The 21,575-nt window shown below is 33.6% G+C and overlaps 2 protein-coding genes across 2 annotated transcripts; both read left to right on the forward strand.

The window, feature by feature from the left end:
* Positions 1-104: 104 nt before the first annotated feature.
* Positions 105-21,114, forward strand: LOC138318267 (crossover junction endonuclease MUS81-like). The gene is given in 21 exon segments (XM_069260475.1): positions 105-220; positions 1,115-1,300; positions 1,646-1,718; positions 2,876-2,932; positions 4,160-4,368; positions 4,838-4,939; positions 9,325-9,405; positions 9,739-9,827; positions 10,211-10,396; positions 10,742-10,815; positions 10,968-11,052; positions 12,868-13,106; positions 13,466-13,778; positions 14,064-14,212; positions 15,713-15,810; positions 16,563-16,679; positions 16,957-17,052; positions 17,434-17,550; positions 17,779-17,882; positions 19,322-19,405; positions 19,709-21,114. Coding segments are annotated over 20 exon segments (2,484 nt in total). The 5' UTR covers positions 105-220; positions 1,115-1,156; the 3' UTR covers positions 19,776-21,114.
* Positions 4,948-8,903, forward strand: LOC138318266 (uncharacterized). The gene is made up of 4 exons (XM_069260474.1): positions 4,948-5,693; positions 6,060-6,208; positions 6,487-6,623; positions 6,920-8,903. The coding sequence occupies exons 1-4, from the start codon at positions 5,577-5,579 to the stop codon at positions 7,726-7,728; spliced, it is 1,212 nt and encodes a 403-aa protein (XP_069116575.1). The 5' UTR covers positions 4,948-5,576; the 3' UTR covers positions 7,729-8,903.
* Positions 21,115-21,575: the final 461 nt, after the last annotated feature.

Genomic DNA, 21,575 nt, shown 5'->3' on the forward strand with positions numbered 1-21,575 from the left:
AATATACATAAAGTAATAAAAATTTTATACTTAAATAGTTAAAAAAATTTTTTGGTATAACAAAACCAATTTAATGAATATTTAAATATATCTATAGAAATTTCGGTATCTGCGGTCCAGCTGATTCCCCGCCAAATTATAAATCAGACAAGTTCCTCGTCGTTTGATCAAGCTTACAAATTAATGTGGGTCTAGACTACTGTCAAATGATGCAATCCAAGTGAGTTTCCAATACTAGCATAATGAAATATATTCATTTTCATTTCACACCATTAACATAGTGCATGAACCTACTTCGAATTATGTAAACAGGAGAGTAAAAGTCGCTGCTAGTTCATCTGTATGTCATGTGACTGTGTTCAAATGAGTTTTCACATGATTGAACAAAACAAATAGGCCTAAAATTTAACTGCAAGTATTAGCTTCCCCAAAAGCTAAGTGGAAAGCTGGGCTCACACTAACTTTACAGTTTGCTTAGCAAAAGTTGCAAAAGGTTTTTTTTCTCTTTAGCAAATAAGAACTTCATTTAGCAAATTGTGCATTGACAGCATTCCATAATGAAAAACATGTAATTACTAAGAAGCGTTGAATAATGTATTTTATGCAACAAATGAAAAGTACACACATACAAAAGATTAATTTATCAACTGTTTTAGACTTGCTATGAAAGTACCCAGGTAATGCAACTGAAAAAAACTATGTTTGAAACTTGTCTCCGCGTGATTGGGTGTGCGAAGAAAAACTTTAGCATTTTTTTGCGAATTAGGATGAATTTATTTTAGAAATTAGCCAGATCGATTCGTTATTAACGAAAATGCGAATTGTTAGCGTGAGCCCAGGAAAGAATATGGAAATTAAACAACAACATGACAATATTGCCTAGAGCAATTTTAATTGTTCTGCTGGAAGACATTTTATAATTATTTGTGAGCTTGTATTAGTGCAAGGTAGCCAGGTCTAATAGACAGAAACATATACAGTAATACTGTAATATATGTTTCTGGTACAAACAATTTTAATTATACTTTTGTTACCAACAAAATAACAAAAGGGTTTTATGCAGAGATTTAATCAAATCTATTTGACTGTTAGTGTATATATGTTTGAATTTTAGCTGCTGATCAAGATCCAATGTTAGCTTAAGGCTATCTGAAGTATGGACCTTCACAACCATCCCCTTTATGGTAAAAGGAAGAAACAAAAACCTGCATGTGCTAATCCACTGTTTCTACAATGGCTAACAGAATGGAGAGAAGAGGCTGCTGAAAAAGGCTGGAAAACACAATATGTTTATGGGAAGGTAGTTTCACCATGCAAGTTGGAGCTTCACTTATGTTTGTTTTGATCAATCCATTTCTCCACCTTATTCCTTACCTGTATATGCATATGTGTGATTACATATAATATGTTTTTATGCAGGTGTGATTTTAAAAACTATTCTAAAAATGTTTTGGCATGACTTGTTTAGTTTGAAATCTTTAACATTATCAACATTTAATAATATATCGAGTTATCATATTACAACATCTCTTCATCTCCCAATGAATAATTAGTGATTAACAATCATTGGTCTATTACTGACTATTAGAATGTTATAATACTGTAAATATTATGATCATAAAGAAATGATGTTCTTTTGATATAGGCCATAAAGTCTCTGAAGAGTTACCCTTTACCACTGGCCACAGGAAAAGACTGCAAGATTTTGGATAATTTTGGTAATCAAGGACACATTTTCATTAATTTCATTTTTAACCCACCGTCATCAGATGGTGGGCTATTCAAATCGCTTTTCGTCTGTGGTCCGTCCTTCCGTCTGTTAATGATTCTTGTTACTGCTATTTCTCAGAAAGTGCTGAAGTGATCTTTCTCAAATTTCAGATGTAGGTTCCCCTAGGGCTCTAGTTGTGCAAATTGTATTTTGGGACCAATCCGTCAGCAAAATGGCCATCTTGGATTTTGGTTTTTTTGGTGCATATTGCATTTTGGGACGGATCGATCAACAAGTTGGCCGACAGGCCGCCATCTTGGATTTTGAAAATTTAAAGTTGTTACCGCTATTTTTCAAAAAGTAATGAAGGGAGCTGTCTCAAATTTCAGGTGCATGGTCCCCTAGGTCCCTGGTAATGCCTAATGCATTTTGGTACCAATCGGTGAACAAGATTGCCGACAGGACGCCATCTTGAGTTTTGACAATTGAAGTTTGTTAACGCTATTTATCAGAAAGTACTGAAAGGATCTGTGTCAAATTGCATTTGCAGGTTCCCCTAGGGGTCTAGTTGTGTATATTGCATTTTGGGACCTATTGATGAACAAGATGGCCGACTGGCCGCCATCTTGGATTTTGATAGTTAAAGCTTGTTACCACTATATCTTAGAAAGTACTGAAGTGATCTGTCTCAAATTTTATATATAAGTTCCTCTAGGACCTTAATTGTTCATATTGCATTTTTGGACTGATCGGTGAACAAGGTGGCCGACAGGACGCAATCATGGATTATCTTGGATTTTCATAACTGAAGTTTGTTACTATTATATATCTCAAAGTACTCAAAGGATCTGTCTCAAATTTCATATGTAGTAAAAGTTTAAAAAGCAGGGAAAAGATCCCTCTTTCGTTTGTCAGACATAGATCATTCTTTGGTGGGCGCCAAGATCCCTCTTGGATCTCTTGTTGATAAACTACGATTTGATTACATTGTACATTACTTGATAACAATGATGCAAAACATTCTTGTATTAATTTATTGTCAGCATAAAAAGCAAAAAAATAAAGCCAGTAAGATTTAGATATGTTAAGCATCCTTAAATTGTAGCATTTATATATAAGGATATGTAGTTTGTGCTAAAACTACCATTTAACATTTCTGTACAGGTGATAAAACATGCAAATTGATCGACGAGAAGTTGGCAGAACATATAGAGTTGAATGGTGAGTTTACACAACTCAAGGTATATATATATATAATTAATTTTCTCTTTGTTTCTGGCTTTCTGATTGACCTATTCATTTTTTTCATTCCACGATGAAAAAAATATCTGAGAATGGCGCGGAAACCAGGCGTTATCGTGACGTCACAATAGAAACATTGACGTTGCGTATTGATTTGGAAAAAATAATCCCTTGGAAAAAAATCAATGTAATCATATGTGTAAATGTATTTTGTTTTATAAAGTAGCCTGGAAAATTAATTATAAGCATTGAAGTCACAACTTTTTAATTTCATCGGGATATAAAATAAATTTTGTTTGCAAACTTTTGTGAGAACAACAGTTTGCAAACAAAATTTCTTTCATACCCCGATGAAATTAAAAAATAGTGACTTCAATGCTTAAATATTAATGACAGTAAATTTATTCACAAATGATTCTAGAGCTGTCTAAAACGTTTTTAACAGGCTAGCCGCTTAACACTAGAATGCAAACTTTATGCCATTCCTGAGAAAATATTAGTACTGATATTACAGTAATTTTTCCTGCTTTTGACACTCTTTAAGTCTTGCTTGAAAATTTTGACACTCTTTAAGTCTTGCTTGAAAATTATCAATTTTTGTTTTTTGCAAGATAAACATTCAAGTAGTAATCAACTTAGTTGCAATATTATAGCTCAAAAGACTTTTTGACAGATAATGGTGTCATCTTTAGAACGACAATTGGTGCCTGTTACTGCTAATAGAGCAAAGTAATGATTATCAAAACGTTTGTATGCATTTTATCTTACTTGTTTTATATCGCTTACATACCAGGCAATAAAACTGAACTGTATGCAATATCAAATTCAAAGCAAAACATTTTTTTCAGATATGAAAATGAAGGTCTTTTCAGTGGAGAATAGTAGTTACTGTAAGGGTTTTTTTTGACAAAAATTATATATAAATGCATCTATATGTAAAAAAATCATTGGAAACCCACAAAAAAAGTATAGAAAATTATGCTGAGTGATTTTCTTAGGCAGTGCTCCACTAGGGCACATAGGTACCATTTCTTACCCAGTCTTAAGGTATCGTAGACTGGGTAGGCGGGTATGTATATTCCTTCTACATTCAACTCTAACCTGATAATCATGAGTAAATAAACATTCTCTCCATAGTATTTTGTTTCTGATACACTGTCATTAGAAGGTGAGGCATTTATCATAACCCAATTATACATACTTTAGGATGCGTTGTACCGCCAGACCCAGTGGATGTCCTGCCACGAAAGGTTCCATCAAAACCAAAAAAGAAAAACCAGACTGTGCCAAATACCGGTAACTTCTCCAATCTGGGAAATGATTCTCGGGCTGGACCAGCTTTCGGAGATGCAGGACATGTTGACCTAGTAAATATACCTGGTGATGTGGATTTGGCTGTGACTCCACCCCAAAAGGTACAGTTGTCCTCCTAAAATGTATATTCCTCTTTCAAAAATATAGCCTACTCTTGTGATTATTACCAAAATATCAAACCCTTGTGTATACACTGGGAATTCATTACATCTTCATGTGAGAATAGTGAAATATTTTTATTATACTGACTTCTATTTCTTGGATGTCATATTTGCATACATTATCTTGTCTACATTAATAATATTGCATTCCTGACATTAAAAAATAATTGTGATAGGTCTCTGATATCTATAATTGAAATTGTAATTTCTTATAATGTTGTGAAACGCTGGTTATTTATTGTATCAGATTTACATGTAAGAGAAAAGAGGTACACTTGCTATGTTTGATATGTGAATAAATCAGCTTCTCAAATAAGTGATGATTTGAACTGTACAATACACATGTATCATATGAGAATGATTATTGAGTTTACAGTTAAAGATCATAATATCTATTATATCTATACAGAAGGTTGCCCGTCCCCGAAATATAAGTGGAGAACAAGAATACATACCAGCTTACCGGTCTGGAGGCTACGCTATCATGCTGGCACTGTACAGGGACACACAGGTAATTATATAATACCTATACTAAATCTTCCCTAGCCAACAGCCACAGTACACGAAATGACACATTATAGTGTTACTTGCAATATATGCCATATAAAGAAAAATTATTGCTTTACCCTCATACTGACTGAAAGGTGAAATAAAAAGTATTCTAAAAGATTTTTTAAAAGCCATGGTTTAATGGAAGAAAATAAATGACAACATACCACTGGTATCACTGATTTCTTAAGAATCAATTTGGGTAATAGGATGAAACTTATGCTGATGAAATGGTTTCAAACTTAGTTTAAGACAAATCTTGTAATTTGGTGGAAAACAAGTAAATCTTAGCATTTATTTGTTTGGGACTTTTTTCTTTAATTTAGAAACCGAATTACAGCTAATACATACTGTACATTCAGTCATTCAAGGACAATTTATGTATCGTTTATGGAGCGAAACCAGAGTTCTTGTATAAAAAAACCACTGATCAGTACCAGGCAACTGTCTCATGCATAGTTCATATTTACATCCCAGGATTTAGGACAAAGTTAGATAAGATTCCAGTTGATCTCAATAGTATTCTGACAATACAAATTGACAAATGGTATTAACAATGAGTAGCTATCCCACCAAGTTCTTTACAAACAAAATTATTAATGAATGAAATATTGATATGGGATTTCGTATGTAAATCCAATTATATTGTACTTGATTCGAGTTTCAACGGAATGTTTCTGAAAGCTTTGAAGAATCATCAAAAGAATTTGCATCAGGTAGGTTCATCACACCATTGTATGCACAGCATGTACAAATGTACTGTAAAATACCTCAACAAGAATATTAAAGCAATCTTTTGTATCCAGTTCAATATTGTATTGATTATTTATATAAATGATTAAATTGTTGAACATGTACATGCAACTTTTCTCTTTTCTTCTTAAGTTTTACAAATGTTTGATTGACATTATGACAATGTTGTTTTAATATGTGATTAATAGATGTTTATAAGTTAAAAAGATTAAAAATAACTTGGAGACTCAAATATGATGACGATGATCACAATCTACCTTAATTATTTGTGTCTGTTATCTGATGCTATTTGTAATCTGTTGTATTTTGAAAGTCAATGATTTCTTCAGGAAAATAAACAGGGTTGTTGCACCCCAGGAAAGAACACTCACAGACTGTCAACTCACAAAATAATACAGAGCAAGAAAAAGAAGGCAATGACAACTATCCGAGATGCATCACGGAAGAGGCAGCTAAAACTAGAATTTAAAACCAATGGGTAGGTTCATAGTTTTGACTAGACTTCAAAATAATAGCAGATTCCAAGCAAAAACTAGAATTTAGAACAGGGTATATAGTGTAAAAAATGGGAAAATTTGCACCCATTCTGTTATTAAAAGCCTACAAAATTAATGTTCATCTTGTTTACATTAATTCAGTAATAGAACTATTTTAACAGATATCTGTTGTTGTTTCATTTATCGTGATATCTTAAATATGTATTTCTTTGTTTTACAGCTCTATTATTGAGCTGTCACTGTAATTTTTTTTCTACAGAGAATTATCTTTGGAGAGAAGGGAGGTAACTCAAAAAGGGGACACCATTGAAGATACACCTCCTCCTTGTGAAATGGTACCAGCCCCTATAGTTCCCACCACAGATATCTACTTTGACTTGGAGACCACAGGTTTAGGTAAGTGAGTCTCAGTTGACTGATTGTGATTGCCTCATATTCATGTTTAATTCACATTCAACATATGAGGATATTAGTTTAAACTCTTTATTCAGATACATTAGAGGCAACATTGAAGTAGTTAAGTGGCTCATTCCACTCTAAATCATACAGTAGTATGCACTGCAGCAGAATAATGTTCCTTTTCCAATGCCTTAGGATGAAAAAGGAATTCAAAATTTTGTGGCTATAAAATTATATCTAGTTTGAGAATTAATCATGAGATGTATTTTATAATGTTATTTGTTACATTTCAGGAAGAACCTCAAGCATTACCCAGATGGCTGCCGTTAGAGGGAGGAATCAATTCTCTTGTTTTGTGATGCCTAAGAAACGGATGACCCGAGAGGCTTCAAAGGTCACTGGGATCAGGGTGTCGCGGAAGAAAATGTATCGCTATGGAAAACTTGTGAGAGCGTTATCTCTCAATGATGCCTTTAAAGAGTTGTATGGATTCTTAAGTAAGACTCAAAATAACATCCTTGTTGGACACAATATCCAAACATATGACTGTCCTATACTCATGCATGCTCTAACTTCCTGTGACAGAGACATAACGGAAAAATTCAGTACACATGTCCATGGATTTATGGATACCAAAAAACTATTCAGGATCATTCATCCATCTCAGAAGTCATACACACAGGAGTATCTTGTTGAAACTCTCCTGGGTCAGAAGTACAAGGCCCATGATGCACTGCAAGATGTGGTGGCCCTTCAAAAGCTTGTTAGGTCTGTTGACTTTGACAACGAGGCAAGACAGAAAGCTTCATTCTCCATAAAGGACGTCATGGATTCATACACATACTCGTTACATGTAAAGGAAAACTTGCCTAGTCTAGAGACAATGGTCAATAAAAAGGTTATATCTGGTAATGTCGCTAAAAGCATTGCTGGCAGTGGTTTGTCATATAATAGTTTACAAACTGAGCATAGCAATAAGGGACGAGAGGGGATTGAAAGTGTGTTCACTGCCACAAAGGGAGGGGATAAAGTTTGTGTGACTAGATCAAGGAAGATCATAGACTCTGTATCGGACTATCTGTCAGCAGAAAATCAGAAATAGTCGAAAGTGTCTGTCAGTGACCATTACGTTATTTACATGATGTAAAACATGAAACTTTCTTATCCCTCAATATGTTGTATAACATGGTATTGTCTTTCATTATTATCTTTTCTGTAAATATCATCTATTTGATTACGAATATATGATTTTAAGGATTTTAAGATAAAGTAGACTTGTTTATTTGTCAAATATTACGTGACAAAATTTTCAGGAGTCTTCCTTCTAGTTCTGTGCTTTACATGCTGTTAGGGGTTTACATGTTTGCATGGGGGGGAAAAGTAATTTCAACCGTGTGGACAAAAAAAATGTCTAATTTTCGAGGCTATCTGCCCCTTTATCAAGACACACAAAACATAGCCATGATGTTCGGCAGAACACTACAATATGACATGTTGGGAGATCTTGCCTTCGGCTGCCACTTGCCGAAGGGTTAATTGCGCTCCATTGTGCTGCTAAATATTTGTCTATTTTCATTGTCCAATATTACTATTTGTTTCATATTATGTAATCGTGTTTGTTTTGTGTGTCTTAATAAAGGTGGAGTTTTGTGTATCCTACAGACTTACGTTTGATGGTATTCTGTGTCATCTGGAAAGTCCTGATGATATTACTTCTTTGACCCTTACAAATGTTTGTAAAACACCAATACATATGTAGCATGTTTCAAATAAACATTCTGAGGAGATGTCTTGACAGTGCTTAAGAAGCGGCGAAAGTGCTTTAGAATTTTTCTTTTTTTCTTTTTCTTTTTTCTTTTTTTTCTGTTTTTTTTTATATAATATATTCATGTATATAAATGTACAACTTGTAACAGTATTGCGCTAAAATTACTTTTCTTACTGGTACAACAAGATACATGTAATAATATTTGTGTTTAGATATATTTATTCACATTGATCTGACAGTTTTCCTACTCAAACATTTGATAGACTTTACTTTATGATTTTACATTGTATATTTACAGGTATATGCATGGCATTTTTGTATCTTTCTGTCAACAATTTTTATTTGATTTAATTATCAGAAAAATAACTGATTTGCTTTGAAAACTAGTGTTGTCATTGTACAATATCTCTTATACTGTTTATCAAGAACACTCAGGGTATACATGTACTAGCTATTTGTTTTTATGATATTTTGACATCAGTATGTAAAATAAATTATGCTCAATTTTATTTTGTATCTGTTTTCTATGTCTAGTCTAGATCTTATTCATGATCGTAACATATACACATTGAGCAAAACTCAAACCCACATTTCATAGACTTTCAACATCTGAATGTGATGGAAAGTCCAGTTGAGCAGACATTTTGTTTGTCCTCGGATTCTAACATTACTTCATTGTTATCGTCATCACGTCATAGCAAAAGAAAATTGCAAAAGTCATGTGTTTCCAGGCACAGACCAAGAAGCTCACAGTTTGTTGAGCTCTGCAAAATGTTTACTTGGACAAAAGTCACAGGATATACCCAATAAATAGGTGAATTATGTGTAAAATACAATACACATTGTAAATCAAATTTTCGTCTTACATTTATCTGATTATTATAATAGGAATCTGACAATTTAACCAGTAAAGTAACATTTAAATTACAGGACCCTGCTGGCAGAGGTTATTTATCCAAGACAGACCTCATCAGAAAGGCCCAACCTCTAGCTGATAAATCATTCACTGTTGTGAGTACATGTAGATGTTTTCATAATCTAAACCAGTTTTAACGTAAAGAAGATAATAGCATTTATTAAGTGAGAACAATTTGGGATACATGTGTAGACAAATTGAAATTTACATATTTAAGAATAAAGCACATATGGAAATATCGCGGATATATATGAAAGAAATTTCGGACATGTAATAGTAAACAATGATACTAGTAACTCTGGAGTTAAATTAGTCTAGAAAAAGTACTACATGTATATGTATTTCCATTAAAAGCTATTTGTTTAAAAATGGCATCAAATTCAAATGATGATAGAGGACATATTAATACATTACTGGTCCTTGTACAGCCAGATGCTGGTTGTCGGTATACATCCTGGTCCTCCATGGGAACACTCATCAAAAAGGCCCTGGTCATCAAGGAAAGCAACCCAGCCAAGTAGGTTTCACTCAAATCTGTTTGATTATTTTTACTGGCAGTAAAAAGTAACTGAAGTCCATTACGTCCAAAAATATATTTAACTAAACTAGTAAAATTATTTTCCATTTGAAACACAATACATGTACATAAGCGATGATTTAAACAGAAACATTTTCCAGTTTACAAAAATCATGCTTATCTGAAAATTTGATTTTATATTCTTAAAGAAATTAATTCTTAGCTTATAATTATGACAGAATGCATTTTGTATGGGGGCTGATTTCAGCCTAGTCATGCTTGAATCAATTGGCCACTGTTATTTTGAGATGATTATGATAAAGAATATATTGTTTATTGGAGTAAATGCTGCTTCTTTCAAATTAATTCATTTTTGTTGACAGATACAGCATCACAGATGCAGGATGTCAGCTTGCACACAAATTAGAGATGGTAGGAACAGCTGGACATTTGTCCATGAACGGTGACCAGAATTCGTCAGTCAGTGCTCCTCAAGATGCATTTTCATTGGCCAGTCCCAGTAGGCTTACTGCCAATGATAACCATAGTAACAGGGATACTGGTGCAAAGTAAGATAGAATTAACTCTCATGTTTAAAAAATCTTTTTTATACAGAAGTAAGTCTTTTGAGCATGTATTGATTCTTACATCATTATTTTATGAGATTAATATCACTTAAAAAATTTAGAAGACAGTGTTCAATGTCTGCTTTAAAGGGTAGATAACTTTTTGATCATTGATATGAATTGATATATAAAATGTAGTACGAGTGATTCTAGGAAGCTTTGTAAATTCTCAATTTGTTTCCAAAGCAATTTTCTAATGCATGAAATGAGTAATGTAATTTCCTATACATTATGTCATCATTCATTAATAAAATATTTAAACAACCATATGATTTTCATTAAATTCAGGTTTGAATTTGTGTACATTGATGATGCTGATAAACCAGTGATGACAAAAGATAAAGCACAAGTCCTGTTAGACGGTATGTATCAATCAGGCACCTAATGTAAATATTACAGCTATAAACTTATTTCAACACTTTTTTAACCACCACATTGCTCTAATAGGTATCTGCATTTACCTAATATTACCAACCATACAGGAAGTTGTCTTACTATAGATATTTTGTTACAGATGACTTTGGGATTGGGTTCTTAGTTCACTGTGATTACCATGGCCTACTGACCAGTGGGAAGCTGTATAAACTGGACATGTCAAAGTAAGTATAATTTAATATTTAAAACATCTATCGTACTATAGCTGATCTGTTATAAGTAGCTGAGTGGTTAAGATGTCCTGACATATTACCATAAGCCCTCCACCTCAGGTTCATGAGTTCAAATCCTATGTGGGGCAGTTGCCAGGCACTGACTGCAGGTTGATGGTTTCTCTGCAGGTACTCTGGCTTTCCTGTGCCTCCTAAACGTGATATATCCTAAATGACCCTGACTGATAAAAGGACATTAATCAAACCAAACCAAACTTCACCTATGTAAAGTGTATACATGCATTACTAGTGACTTTGGCATGGAATGTGAAGTCATGATAATAATGTGATGTGTAGAAGTATAGAATTAGAAAAAAAAATAGCTACACATGATACACTGTATTTGTCTTTAAAGTCCCATTATGCTTTCACCAAACTTGGCTAAAATATACATGAACATCCCTTATGAAAGGTTCTTCATTTGGTTTCTTTCCAATGAAGATAATTACGCAATAATCAATTAGCAAAGAATTCTTAAAATAGAACGGGTTGATTTGCATAGTTAAAAATACCTCGTGTATACGTATATGTTTGATACCCGGATATAGTAAACAAAACAAGCATGGCCGAGACAGAGGGCAGTTTTGAGGAAACGGTGAGCAATACAATGTTCTATAATTGTTTTAGTATATGATACATATTAGATTTCACAGATTATAAATGTGTCCTGTCAAAGGTTACATATAGTTTATATAAAGCTTAATACAAAATGCGTATAATCGAAAAATAGTGGATGTAAATAGTGAAATGCAGACATGGGGCACCATATGGGGTATTTTATCGTACAAATATAAACACGTGGCCTTGTCAATTTTGGTGATGATCGGTTGATTTTCTTTCCTCTCGTGTAATAATTTGAGATAAATACAGTATTAATCCAAAACTATATATAGATAAATAAATACCATGATACTACTAATCTATTCATAATTTGAGAGTAAAGAGAGCACAGTATATCTAAATACTTAGAACAAAGTGTAATATCTATATAGCAGGTATAACGACATGGCGTGTTTGTGTTTACTTTCATTTGTTTACGAGTTTGGCGAGTCACCCCGTGGGAGGCCTCATCAGGTAACACAAACGTACGTGTGCTCAGTTTTGATGTACATTTCAATAAAGCTAGATTAGACCCTATAGGCATCTATAAATCTTTAATACAAAATACATAAGATCAGCAAATACCATTGTAATTATAATTTTGTTAATTGCTTGCTTTCCATTCAAGAACAAACACTTTGAATAGTTTTAGCCTAGTTTTATATAGAAACTACATGTAAATACATTTGTAGGTCCACGCGTGGAATGCGTGGGTTCGTAACGTGCAGTCGATCGAGATCGAGCAATGCAACTTGACCGCTAAATTGTCGTTGTTTGTAGGAACGTGCACGTGCATGGTGAAGAACGGACCCATGTGTGTCCGCTGACACGTATTTGGCGAGTCTTCAGTGCGTTCGCCATGCACGATGTTGAAGTTTGTTAGGGAAATTCCACTTTTTTTGTGCCTACGCATGCGTACTAGATTGTTTTGGCTCTGGGGTGGAACTACGGATTTCCCCCTCTCCGAAGAGGGGTTTTCTATTGTTTTTTAAAAACATGGAAATGTTGGGCATTTTTTATTAGCGGATATTTTCATAAGGATATATGTTCTACTATTCAGCAAAGTTTGGTACTTTATGACGATATTTTTTCACCCCAAAACATAATGGGGCTTTAATAAGTATATTACAGTTTATTAATTAAATAGAAATCCTTGTTTTATTAAAGACCTATGGGTGACAAAGTGTATGCCCACCTACATGACAGTGATGCCCCTGACAGGGTGCCTGGACCTGCTGCTCCACCGCGACTACCTTCACTTGAGTTATCTGACGATGAAGATGACATCTGTTTGGTATCTCATCATACAGGTACTTCACGCCTACCTCCCTTTAATGAGAAACCACCTATCCAACAGATTGCACCAACTGTCCGCCCACCATCTACCTCAGCCACAGTTACTACAGGTGTATGCAGGTTACACATTATAATGTGTCTGGGTGTAAAATAAAATCGTTGAAAATCGTTGAAAATCGCTGAATCGTTGGTTTATCTCAAACCTTACTGTTAAGACAAAGTCGAGATAACCAAATAAAAACTTTATTTCCAACTCTATCCAATATGCTAGCTTTATTAGTAATCACTATATTTATTTTAACTACTTTGTAAATGCTATAAAACTACCCAGGTAGTTATTTATAGGAGTACATGTGTATTAACCAAAATTTTATTAAGATTTTTACTGATATTCTAGAACAGGAAAAAATCCTGCTGGCAGTTGCATGGTGTTGATTTACTAATTAATGATTATATTGACCTGTTGTAGAAGATTGCACAACAGGGATGAAAACTAAACCAAAAGGAAGAAGCAAGCCTGCCAAGCCACCATCTGAGAAGTTGTCAGCAGCTTCCTCTCGTCCACAGCTGTCTAGCCTCATTGATAAACTGCCATCCTGTCCTGAGTCCAGTACCTTCAATCCACTACCCAGCTCCCAGGACTCCCAGGAATCCCAAGGATCTATCCGCAGTATAAGCTCTTTATCGTCCGTGTCCAGTTTACCTCGACCAGATTTTATCCTCTCCCCAGGGAACTTTGATATAATACTTTGTATAGATAATCAGGAGTTCTATGGAGCAGGGTAAGGTATCGCTTGGTCACTATATAGATAGTCTCTTTTTGTATTCAACTATTATAATTAAAAGTAGACATGGTCAAACTCCTCAAAACAAACTTCTTACAATCAAATTACACAAAAATGGATTGTTTGGGGGGGGAGTTGATGTTTATTCAATGGAAAATTATGTTGAATTACCAACAGATGTCAAGTAAATTTGCTAATGTATGTCAAATAAACGAATTGTCATTGACGATATGTTTGCTGAATGTTAAGTTAAATAACATGGAAATAACCTATTTCCTTCAGGAAGAATGGGAGTAAGACACTGCTCCCAGATCTGATGAAAAATGGAGTGAACTGTGACCTACGTAAGCTTCAGGTTGGAGATCTTCTGTGGGTGGCGAGGGACGAAAAACTGGAACTCCATTTTGGATTTTCGTTTATGGGTATTTGTTGTCGGTGTTCTGATGTATAGACCTGAGTGGTGTTGTTCATTTTAGCACGGGCGTTTTATAATACAAATGTCATTGGTTTTTCTATAGGAGATCAAACTTCAGTGTTGTTTGAGATAAATAAATTTTTAGAATGAAGTTTGGCTTGGGTACGGGTAAGTAGATACCTTACATTTCTGACAAAAATTAATGAGATAATACTTACATTAAAATTAATCAAAGTATGCAAGAGATATTACGGGCGCCCGGCACATGCCATAATTTGTAAAGTTAGACGTGAACGGGGCGCGTGGTTGTTAAACCTGTAAGTCAGAAAGCAAAGATGATTGATGAGATCACTAAAAAACTATTGTTATCATAGTTGTTTATGATATAAAGTTTATATTTACATAGTAACAACCATAATTGTTATTAACAAGGAGTTCAGATTTGATCATGTAAATGAAAAAATGAAAAATCCAGACAAGAAAATATGAGTTTGTATGGGAAAATCTGGGGAAGGATTGGAATATTTACATGTGGCTGAATGTTCAAAAATTCAATCCTCAATGCACATGTGGACCTCAATGCACAAATGCTTTGAAGAAATCCTTGACAATATTTCTTGATGTATAGCACCCAGAAAGAAGTATAACATGTTTATAGAATGCTGTTAAAGGGACATGAACCTAAATAAACCATGTAAATTTTAGTAAAATACATATTTACGACGTGTTAGATACATTACTAAGTAATATATCAGTTATTGTGCAAATGTGTCAAATAAAATAATTATAATGGAAATTCCATCTTTCTGTATTTTGAACCTGCCAGGTCGAATTTTGTAACGATAGTATAGTAGTGTTGAACTTTAGTGACCTCCCACAATGCACTGCACAAATGTTAACAAAATGGTGGGTCAAAAACGTGGGTGAAGCGAACCCAAACAAATTCTGATAGAAAACAGTGTACGTCAAGAGTCAGTAATGTGCGCGATTGGGAAAGTAGGTAAATATAAATGGATCGCTGAAATGCAAGAGACGGGAGCAACTCCCCACTTTATGCTAGCTTGATGTACATATGTGCAACAAGTCCTCCCTTCGCGGTGCCCTGTCGAATGAAAAGTCTCGTTTGACTTTTGACTTCTCATTCTTACGCTATAAATACAAATAATTTTATAACATATGGCTTAAACTTCATTTTTCAACCATCGTAAATTAGAAAATAATCTTAAAATGTGGAAAACTAATATTCCTTGTCATGTGAGCAAGTTTTTGTTCAGTATAACCATGCTTTCGGCGAGCTTTCGTTTTGTGTTCCAAAAATAGAATATGACGGTCTATTTTTATCATTTTTGAGGTAGGTATTCCCCACGTTTTCCTGTTGTTTTAGATAACCAATCATTGTAATAAAATATTCAATAAACATCTGAAAACCATATCTAAGCATACAGAACAAATTATTTAAGGTCCATGTCCCTTTTATGTCAGATTAATATTTGTTTTCTAGGTGGTGTGAACCAAGAGAAGGGGAGAGAACTTGTGCTTGACTATGTGGTGGAGAGGAAGCGAATGGATGATCTGGTACACAGCTGTATAGACGGAAGACTGCCTGATCAAAAAGTAATTCTTGTACTCTGTTCTTTATGTCTAAACTGAAGAATAAGATACAATTTTCTGAATTTTATCCTTGTCTGTCCATTAGATCTGCTACATGTTGATCAATTTAAAAGTTTGATCATGAAGTTTGATCAAATAAAGTGAAAAACAGTCATTCTTCCTCCAGACTGGTTTTTGTATCACCCGTGTCGATAGATTGCGAAGGCGATACTATGGTGTTACTTTTTTGGCAGCAGTGGCGTTGTCAACATTTCACTTTAAAGTTTTGCGTTTAGCTCTGTTTCTCCAAAAGTTTAAGTCCAATCCTAACCTAACTTTAAACATATCTGAAGGACATCATTGTCACATCAACACACCTAATTATTGCAGGATTCATTTCGGGATGTGGGATTCAGAAGCTGGGAAGCTTAGTGATGCTAAAACTATACTTAGCTCTTTTTTTCTTCTTTTTTTTTCTCAGATGTTTTTAAATACTCCATTATGGTTAATAAATAAAATCAACAATGTGGTACGGGAAATACTTATAATTATGCCAAATTCTTGTACTATTATATAAGTTTTGGTCTTTCTCCATCAAATTCAATAATTTCATATATAAAACTCCATTTATAAATGTATCCATTATACTATCCTATAGAAAATCAAATATTTATTTAAAGCTGTCAAATAATGACAGAAAAAGGTAGATTGAGCCTTATTGAAAATTAAGGTTGTAACATTCTGTATCTATCATTCTCTATTTTGATATTTTGTAGTTTCGTTTAAAACACTGCGGAATCAACAATGCTATATTCCTGATTGAGATGTACGGCTCCATGCAGCATTTTAGTATTGCTGAAGACCGCATAAAACAAACAATAACAAACTTACAGGTAACTACTTTTGTATTTGAATTGAAATTTGTGTCATTGAGTTTCCATGATTTTCTCTTACCATGAAGAAGTTAAAACCCCTGTGAAAATCAGTTGGTTTATTGTACATGTATTATAAAATCATAATATATTTTCATAATCCATGCAAGAAAGTGTCTTTTATGATCAAGTGAATATGTTTCATGTGTATTCTTAAAGATTGTTCTATGTGTGTGATTTAAATCTGTTTTGAAGTGGCTTGATGCTGTAGGTGTAATTTTGTTTTCTCTTTGTCTAGATCATTGACGGATTTCAGATAAAGCGGACAGGTAACACTAAAGAATCTGTATCCTACCTTACTATGATGACACGCTACATCCACAGCTTTTATAGGGTGAGAGGTGATCTAAGGCCACAACTATGGTTTATCTGTCAATATTGTAGTGTCATACAGCAATTTCAAATATATGTAGCTAAAAAAACTGTATAGTATTTATGTATTATGGTAATAGAATATTACACTGCTTAAGGATGTGAAAGAGAAATCTTCATCCTAAATTGTATCAAGAATCCATAGGGATGGAGTTGTATGGTCATGCCCTCAAAATAGGATATTCTTATTTTTTTTATCAGACCTATCATTTTCTAGAAAATATCAGAAATCTTGAACATATAAACTGTGTGTAAACATTTTATAGTTGCTCTAAGAATAATATATTTTGCAATGTTGATACATTGGTAGAAAGTCTCTATACATGTCACTGTTACCTTTCAGAATAAGACCTTGTATGCCACACATCCAGATGACCTACAAGGCAAAGGTCACATCAATGATGCAGAACAAAGACTGCTGACCTTTGAACAGTTTAATCAGGGTTCTGTCAAATCTAAGGTAACCTCTTCAGTAATTACTGTTTCATTGGTTACCGTAGTAGTTTATTTAAATATTGCTTGGTTTCACATTTCTGAATTATAATTTATCATTTTTAATGCTAAATTTTCAGCTTATATCAATCTCTATAATACAATAATACTACATGTAGTCTGTATTTGATTAATCTGTTTTATACTGAATTCATCAATTTGTCTTTTAACTTACCTGTTCTGAACACATTTCCAGGCTCTGACAGTCAGAGAAATGTTTGGAAAGCAGTTAATTCAGCTGAATGGGATGTCTGCTGAGAAAGCTAAAGCTGTTACAGATCAGTATCTCACACCTTCCGAGTAAGTCTACCCCATCTGTGTACCTCACCATTATCCATCCTGAGCTGGCTTTGACTGGCAACTCTCAGGCCGACAGAGTTATTACTCGGTCAGTTGAACGTGCAGGGTTCTTACTCAAGTATGCTAAAAATAGATTTAATACTGAAGGTGAAGGTTGTTTTTAGAGCCCTCGTATTTGGAGAGTTTGATCAGAGTTAGAATAGCTGGCCGTTTTTATTTATTTGGAACAACCGGTTCGATCATTTTTTTAAAGTTGTTATTTCAAGTATAAATCCTGACTGACATGCCGATTTTGATACAAGCTTATAAAGGATTTGTCTAGGCTCGTTTGAAATAATATAAAATAATCAGAACGGGCTTTAATTCACAAACTAATAACTAATGGTCCAGCCAGTCAAACCATATAAATGAAAACGGCCTTACTCTTGAAGTAAAGCATTTGACTGACAGAATTTGACATTTCTATAGATAACCTCACTCATACTCGAGAGTTAGCAGTCGAAGGCAGTCCTGGATACTCTGGGGGTTACTATCACTTGTCATAATATCCACCCCTAAATTACGTCATAGCAAAACTAAAAAAATTCAGGAGAAAAACTTACCAATCATAGGTTTACAGAGATAACTATCTATGTACTGATATTTTATTTGTTTGTTGTATATCAAAGGTTAAAACTACCTGTCTTCTCTGTTGTCTCACACAGAACCTTCAGGATTGCTATTACATAGACCAGTGATGGATTATAATGACAGTGAAATATGAAGTAACCCTCATAGTTGACCATCATTTACATAAACAGTATTCACCGTAATTAACACCCCTCCCCCTATAAGTGCCCCCACCCCCTTTTCCTGAGAAAAGTTGAAGTTTACGGTAGCTTCAACCTTAAGTACATTTTATTTTTAAATCATATATACCCACTGTAGATTCTCTTAACCTAATATAATAGTAAAAGGAAACATATTCAAATTAAGTCCCAAAAGATTCTTATGAACTGACTATTACATAACTTACCTTTACCCTTTGGAATTTTGTTGCTTATGGTAACAAGTTCAGCAATGGTCATACCCAAACTGATTGAGATTTTTAGCTACATTAAAATTCACACATTTTACAATGAGTTATGTCCCTTTACCTACTGACATTACAATACATTGTATCAATATACTGTTTGTATAATGCAATAAAAACATCAAAACAAATTTACTTTAAGGTCCTTATGTCATTCACATATCACCTTTAGAATGAGAATTATTGAACCATTGTATTTATATAGCCATTACTTTTGGTTTATATACAGACTGCAGAGAGAACATTATGTGGATATGTTAGTATATTTAGTAATTGGAAAATTAAAATAAAAATAATTATTATGTAATTTATTTTACAAAAACAACAAGGTAATGCCCTAAAATATATTTACTCTTACTCTCCTCAGTCTTTTAGAGGCGTATGATAATTGTTCCAGTCTGAAGGAAAAAGAAAACCTGCTGAGTAACATCAAGTCAGGAAAGGCCATGAGGTTTGTACAAAAAATATTCATTAGAATTTAGAATTTACAGGAATAGAGGCCTTTATCTGAATTTTAAAATTTCAGTTGTATGTGTCCCACCATTAAAAAAACATTATAAAGATCTTTTAAAACTACATATACATGATGAATTTTATACTTATAATTGTACACTATTGTCACTCATAATGTTATTATGACAGTCTATTTATATTACATTTTCGAGAGACTTATTTCTGTAGAGAAATTTAATGGATAAAATATTCAAAATACATTTTAACTATGATACCATAATCCCTTTTATACTTTTTACAGAAACCTTGGACAATCCCTAAGTAAACAGATATCTCAACTGTACTGTACTCAACATGCTCTGACATAGGTACAAGGCAACGGCCATTTATCAACACTTCATATCATGATGGAAACCTACGCTACAAATACCTATACCTGCTCACCGTTATTTAGAAGACATCTGCTAAAGACAGGAAATCTTGTTTTAATACTCAATTTTGGATTGTTATGAAGGCAGTACTGTACACAGAAGTTACTTGATGTCAGAAGTTCATACAAAGGCAATAAGGATGTTGATATGACCTATATAGTAACAGGTTTCAGAGACAGAGTACCCAATACAGTTACCCAAACGGGAACAAATCTGAGGAGTTATTTTTACCATCTCGACTGGTTGGTGCAGAATTGCTAGTTTGTAAGGATCAACAGACAAAGTGTTATATATTTTCAGTTGAGCGTTGAAAAAGATTGAAGTAGAAAAGTTGAAGTAGGGATGAAATGTTTCACGTGTAAACAAGATGTACTAGTTTATTTTTCGCTTGTTTAAAATATTCAACTTGCATGATACTAATTTGACTCTCAATATATTAATGCATGCCAGATGATTTTCTAGTTCTCTGATTTGTATAATTGTTTTTTCTTTCTCATTTGTTATGTTTAAATTAGGGAATTGTTTTTATTTGATTTCTATGATATTTAGAAATATGTGTAGACTGGTTTATTTTTAAGATCACCAATGTCAAAAGACATACTGTTTTTAGAATGACTGAAGATATATTGTTTTGTATACAATTTTATCATTAATAGGAATAGCTTATTCATGAACAACACAGCTTCTAAAGGAAATTAAGAGCTGATTCTTACTTACATATTTTCTATTTGAATATATACAAAAACAGTATTACCTTCAATAAGGTTAAAGTCTGAACTTGTGAACTGTAGAATTCGTAATTGTGCAGAAGTTTCATTATGTGTGTCTTACTAAGAAATAACAATTGTGAACCTCACATAGTGTATAACCAAATCGAGCAGACCATAGACTTTTAATTTTATAACCGTTTGAGCCAGTACATATTATACTGAATTTGGTGTCAAGATATGCACATTTAGTCATTCCAATTGTTAAATGCACTGATGCTGTCTAATTTGCTGGAAATTGTTAATGATTCTATAAACTTCTTTTTTTGTCTCTGATTAATGGTAATGTACCCAGGTATATTACCAGATATTCATTAACTCCACATACATGAGCAGAAATTAATTACTTACCATATTCTTTAGCCCCCACTCGACAATAAGCCCTCTTCCCTATTTATCAAGTAGGTTTATATCCATCAAGTCTGGTAGAATACTGTTGTACATCATGCATCTAGTCAGTTTACAAGATGTTTGCAATTTGATGATAATAAACAGACAATAACATTTAATCATTCTACCTGTTTTTATCATTTTTGTGTCATCTTCGATTCTCCAGGGATTCCGATTCAATTGTGATAGAACACTGAACTACAGAGAAAGGGACTCTCTATACAACACAATGATACATAACATTCACACATGGATACAAATATATAAATATCACACATAAGATGAGCAGGAAATGAACAGCTAGACAGGTTCAAACCTGGGACCTCCGAACACTAGCCTACCCAGATGCTCTAAAAATGAGCTACTTGGTCGCAAACACTAGACCCAATCCAGAACATGTTATTCTATGACTTTGTCCAAACAATATTTTGATATGGGTTGTGCAGAGAATCTTAATCTTGATATAAATAATATAGCATGATGATAGGAACCAATGAGTGTGACAATTTAATGATTGCCTTTGCTGAAATATTTGCAATACATTTTGACTTTGAAATTTTTCAAAATCTTTAGTAAATCT

Source organism: Argopecten irradians, chromosome 3, assembly GCF_041381155.1.
Source record: "Argopecten irradians isolate NY chromosome 3, Ai_NY, whole genome shotgun sequence".
Classification (NCBI taxonomy): Eukaryota; Metazoa; Mollusca; class Bivalvia; order Pectinida; family Pectinidae; genus Argopecten; species Argopecten irradians.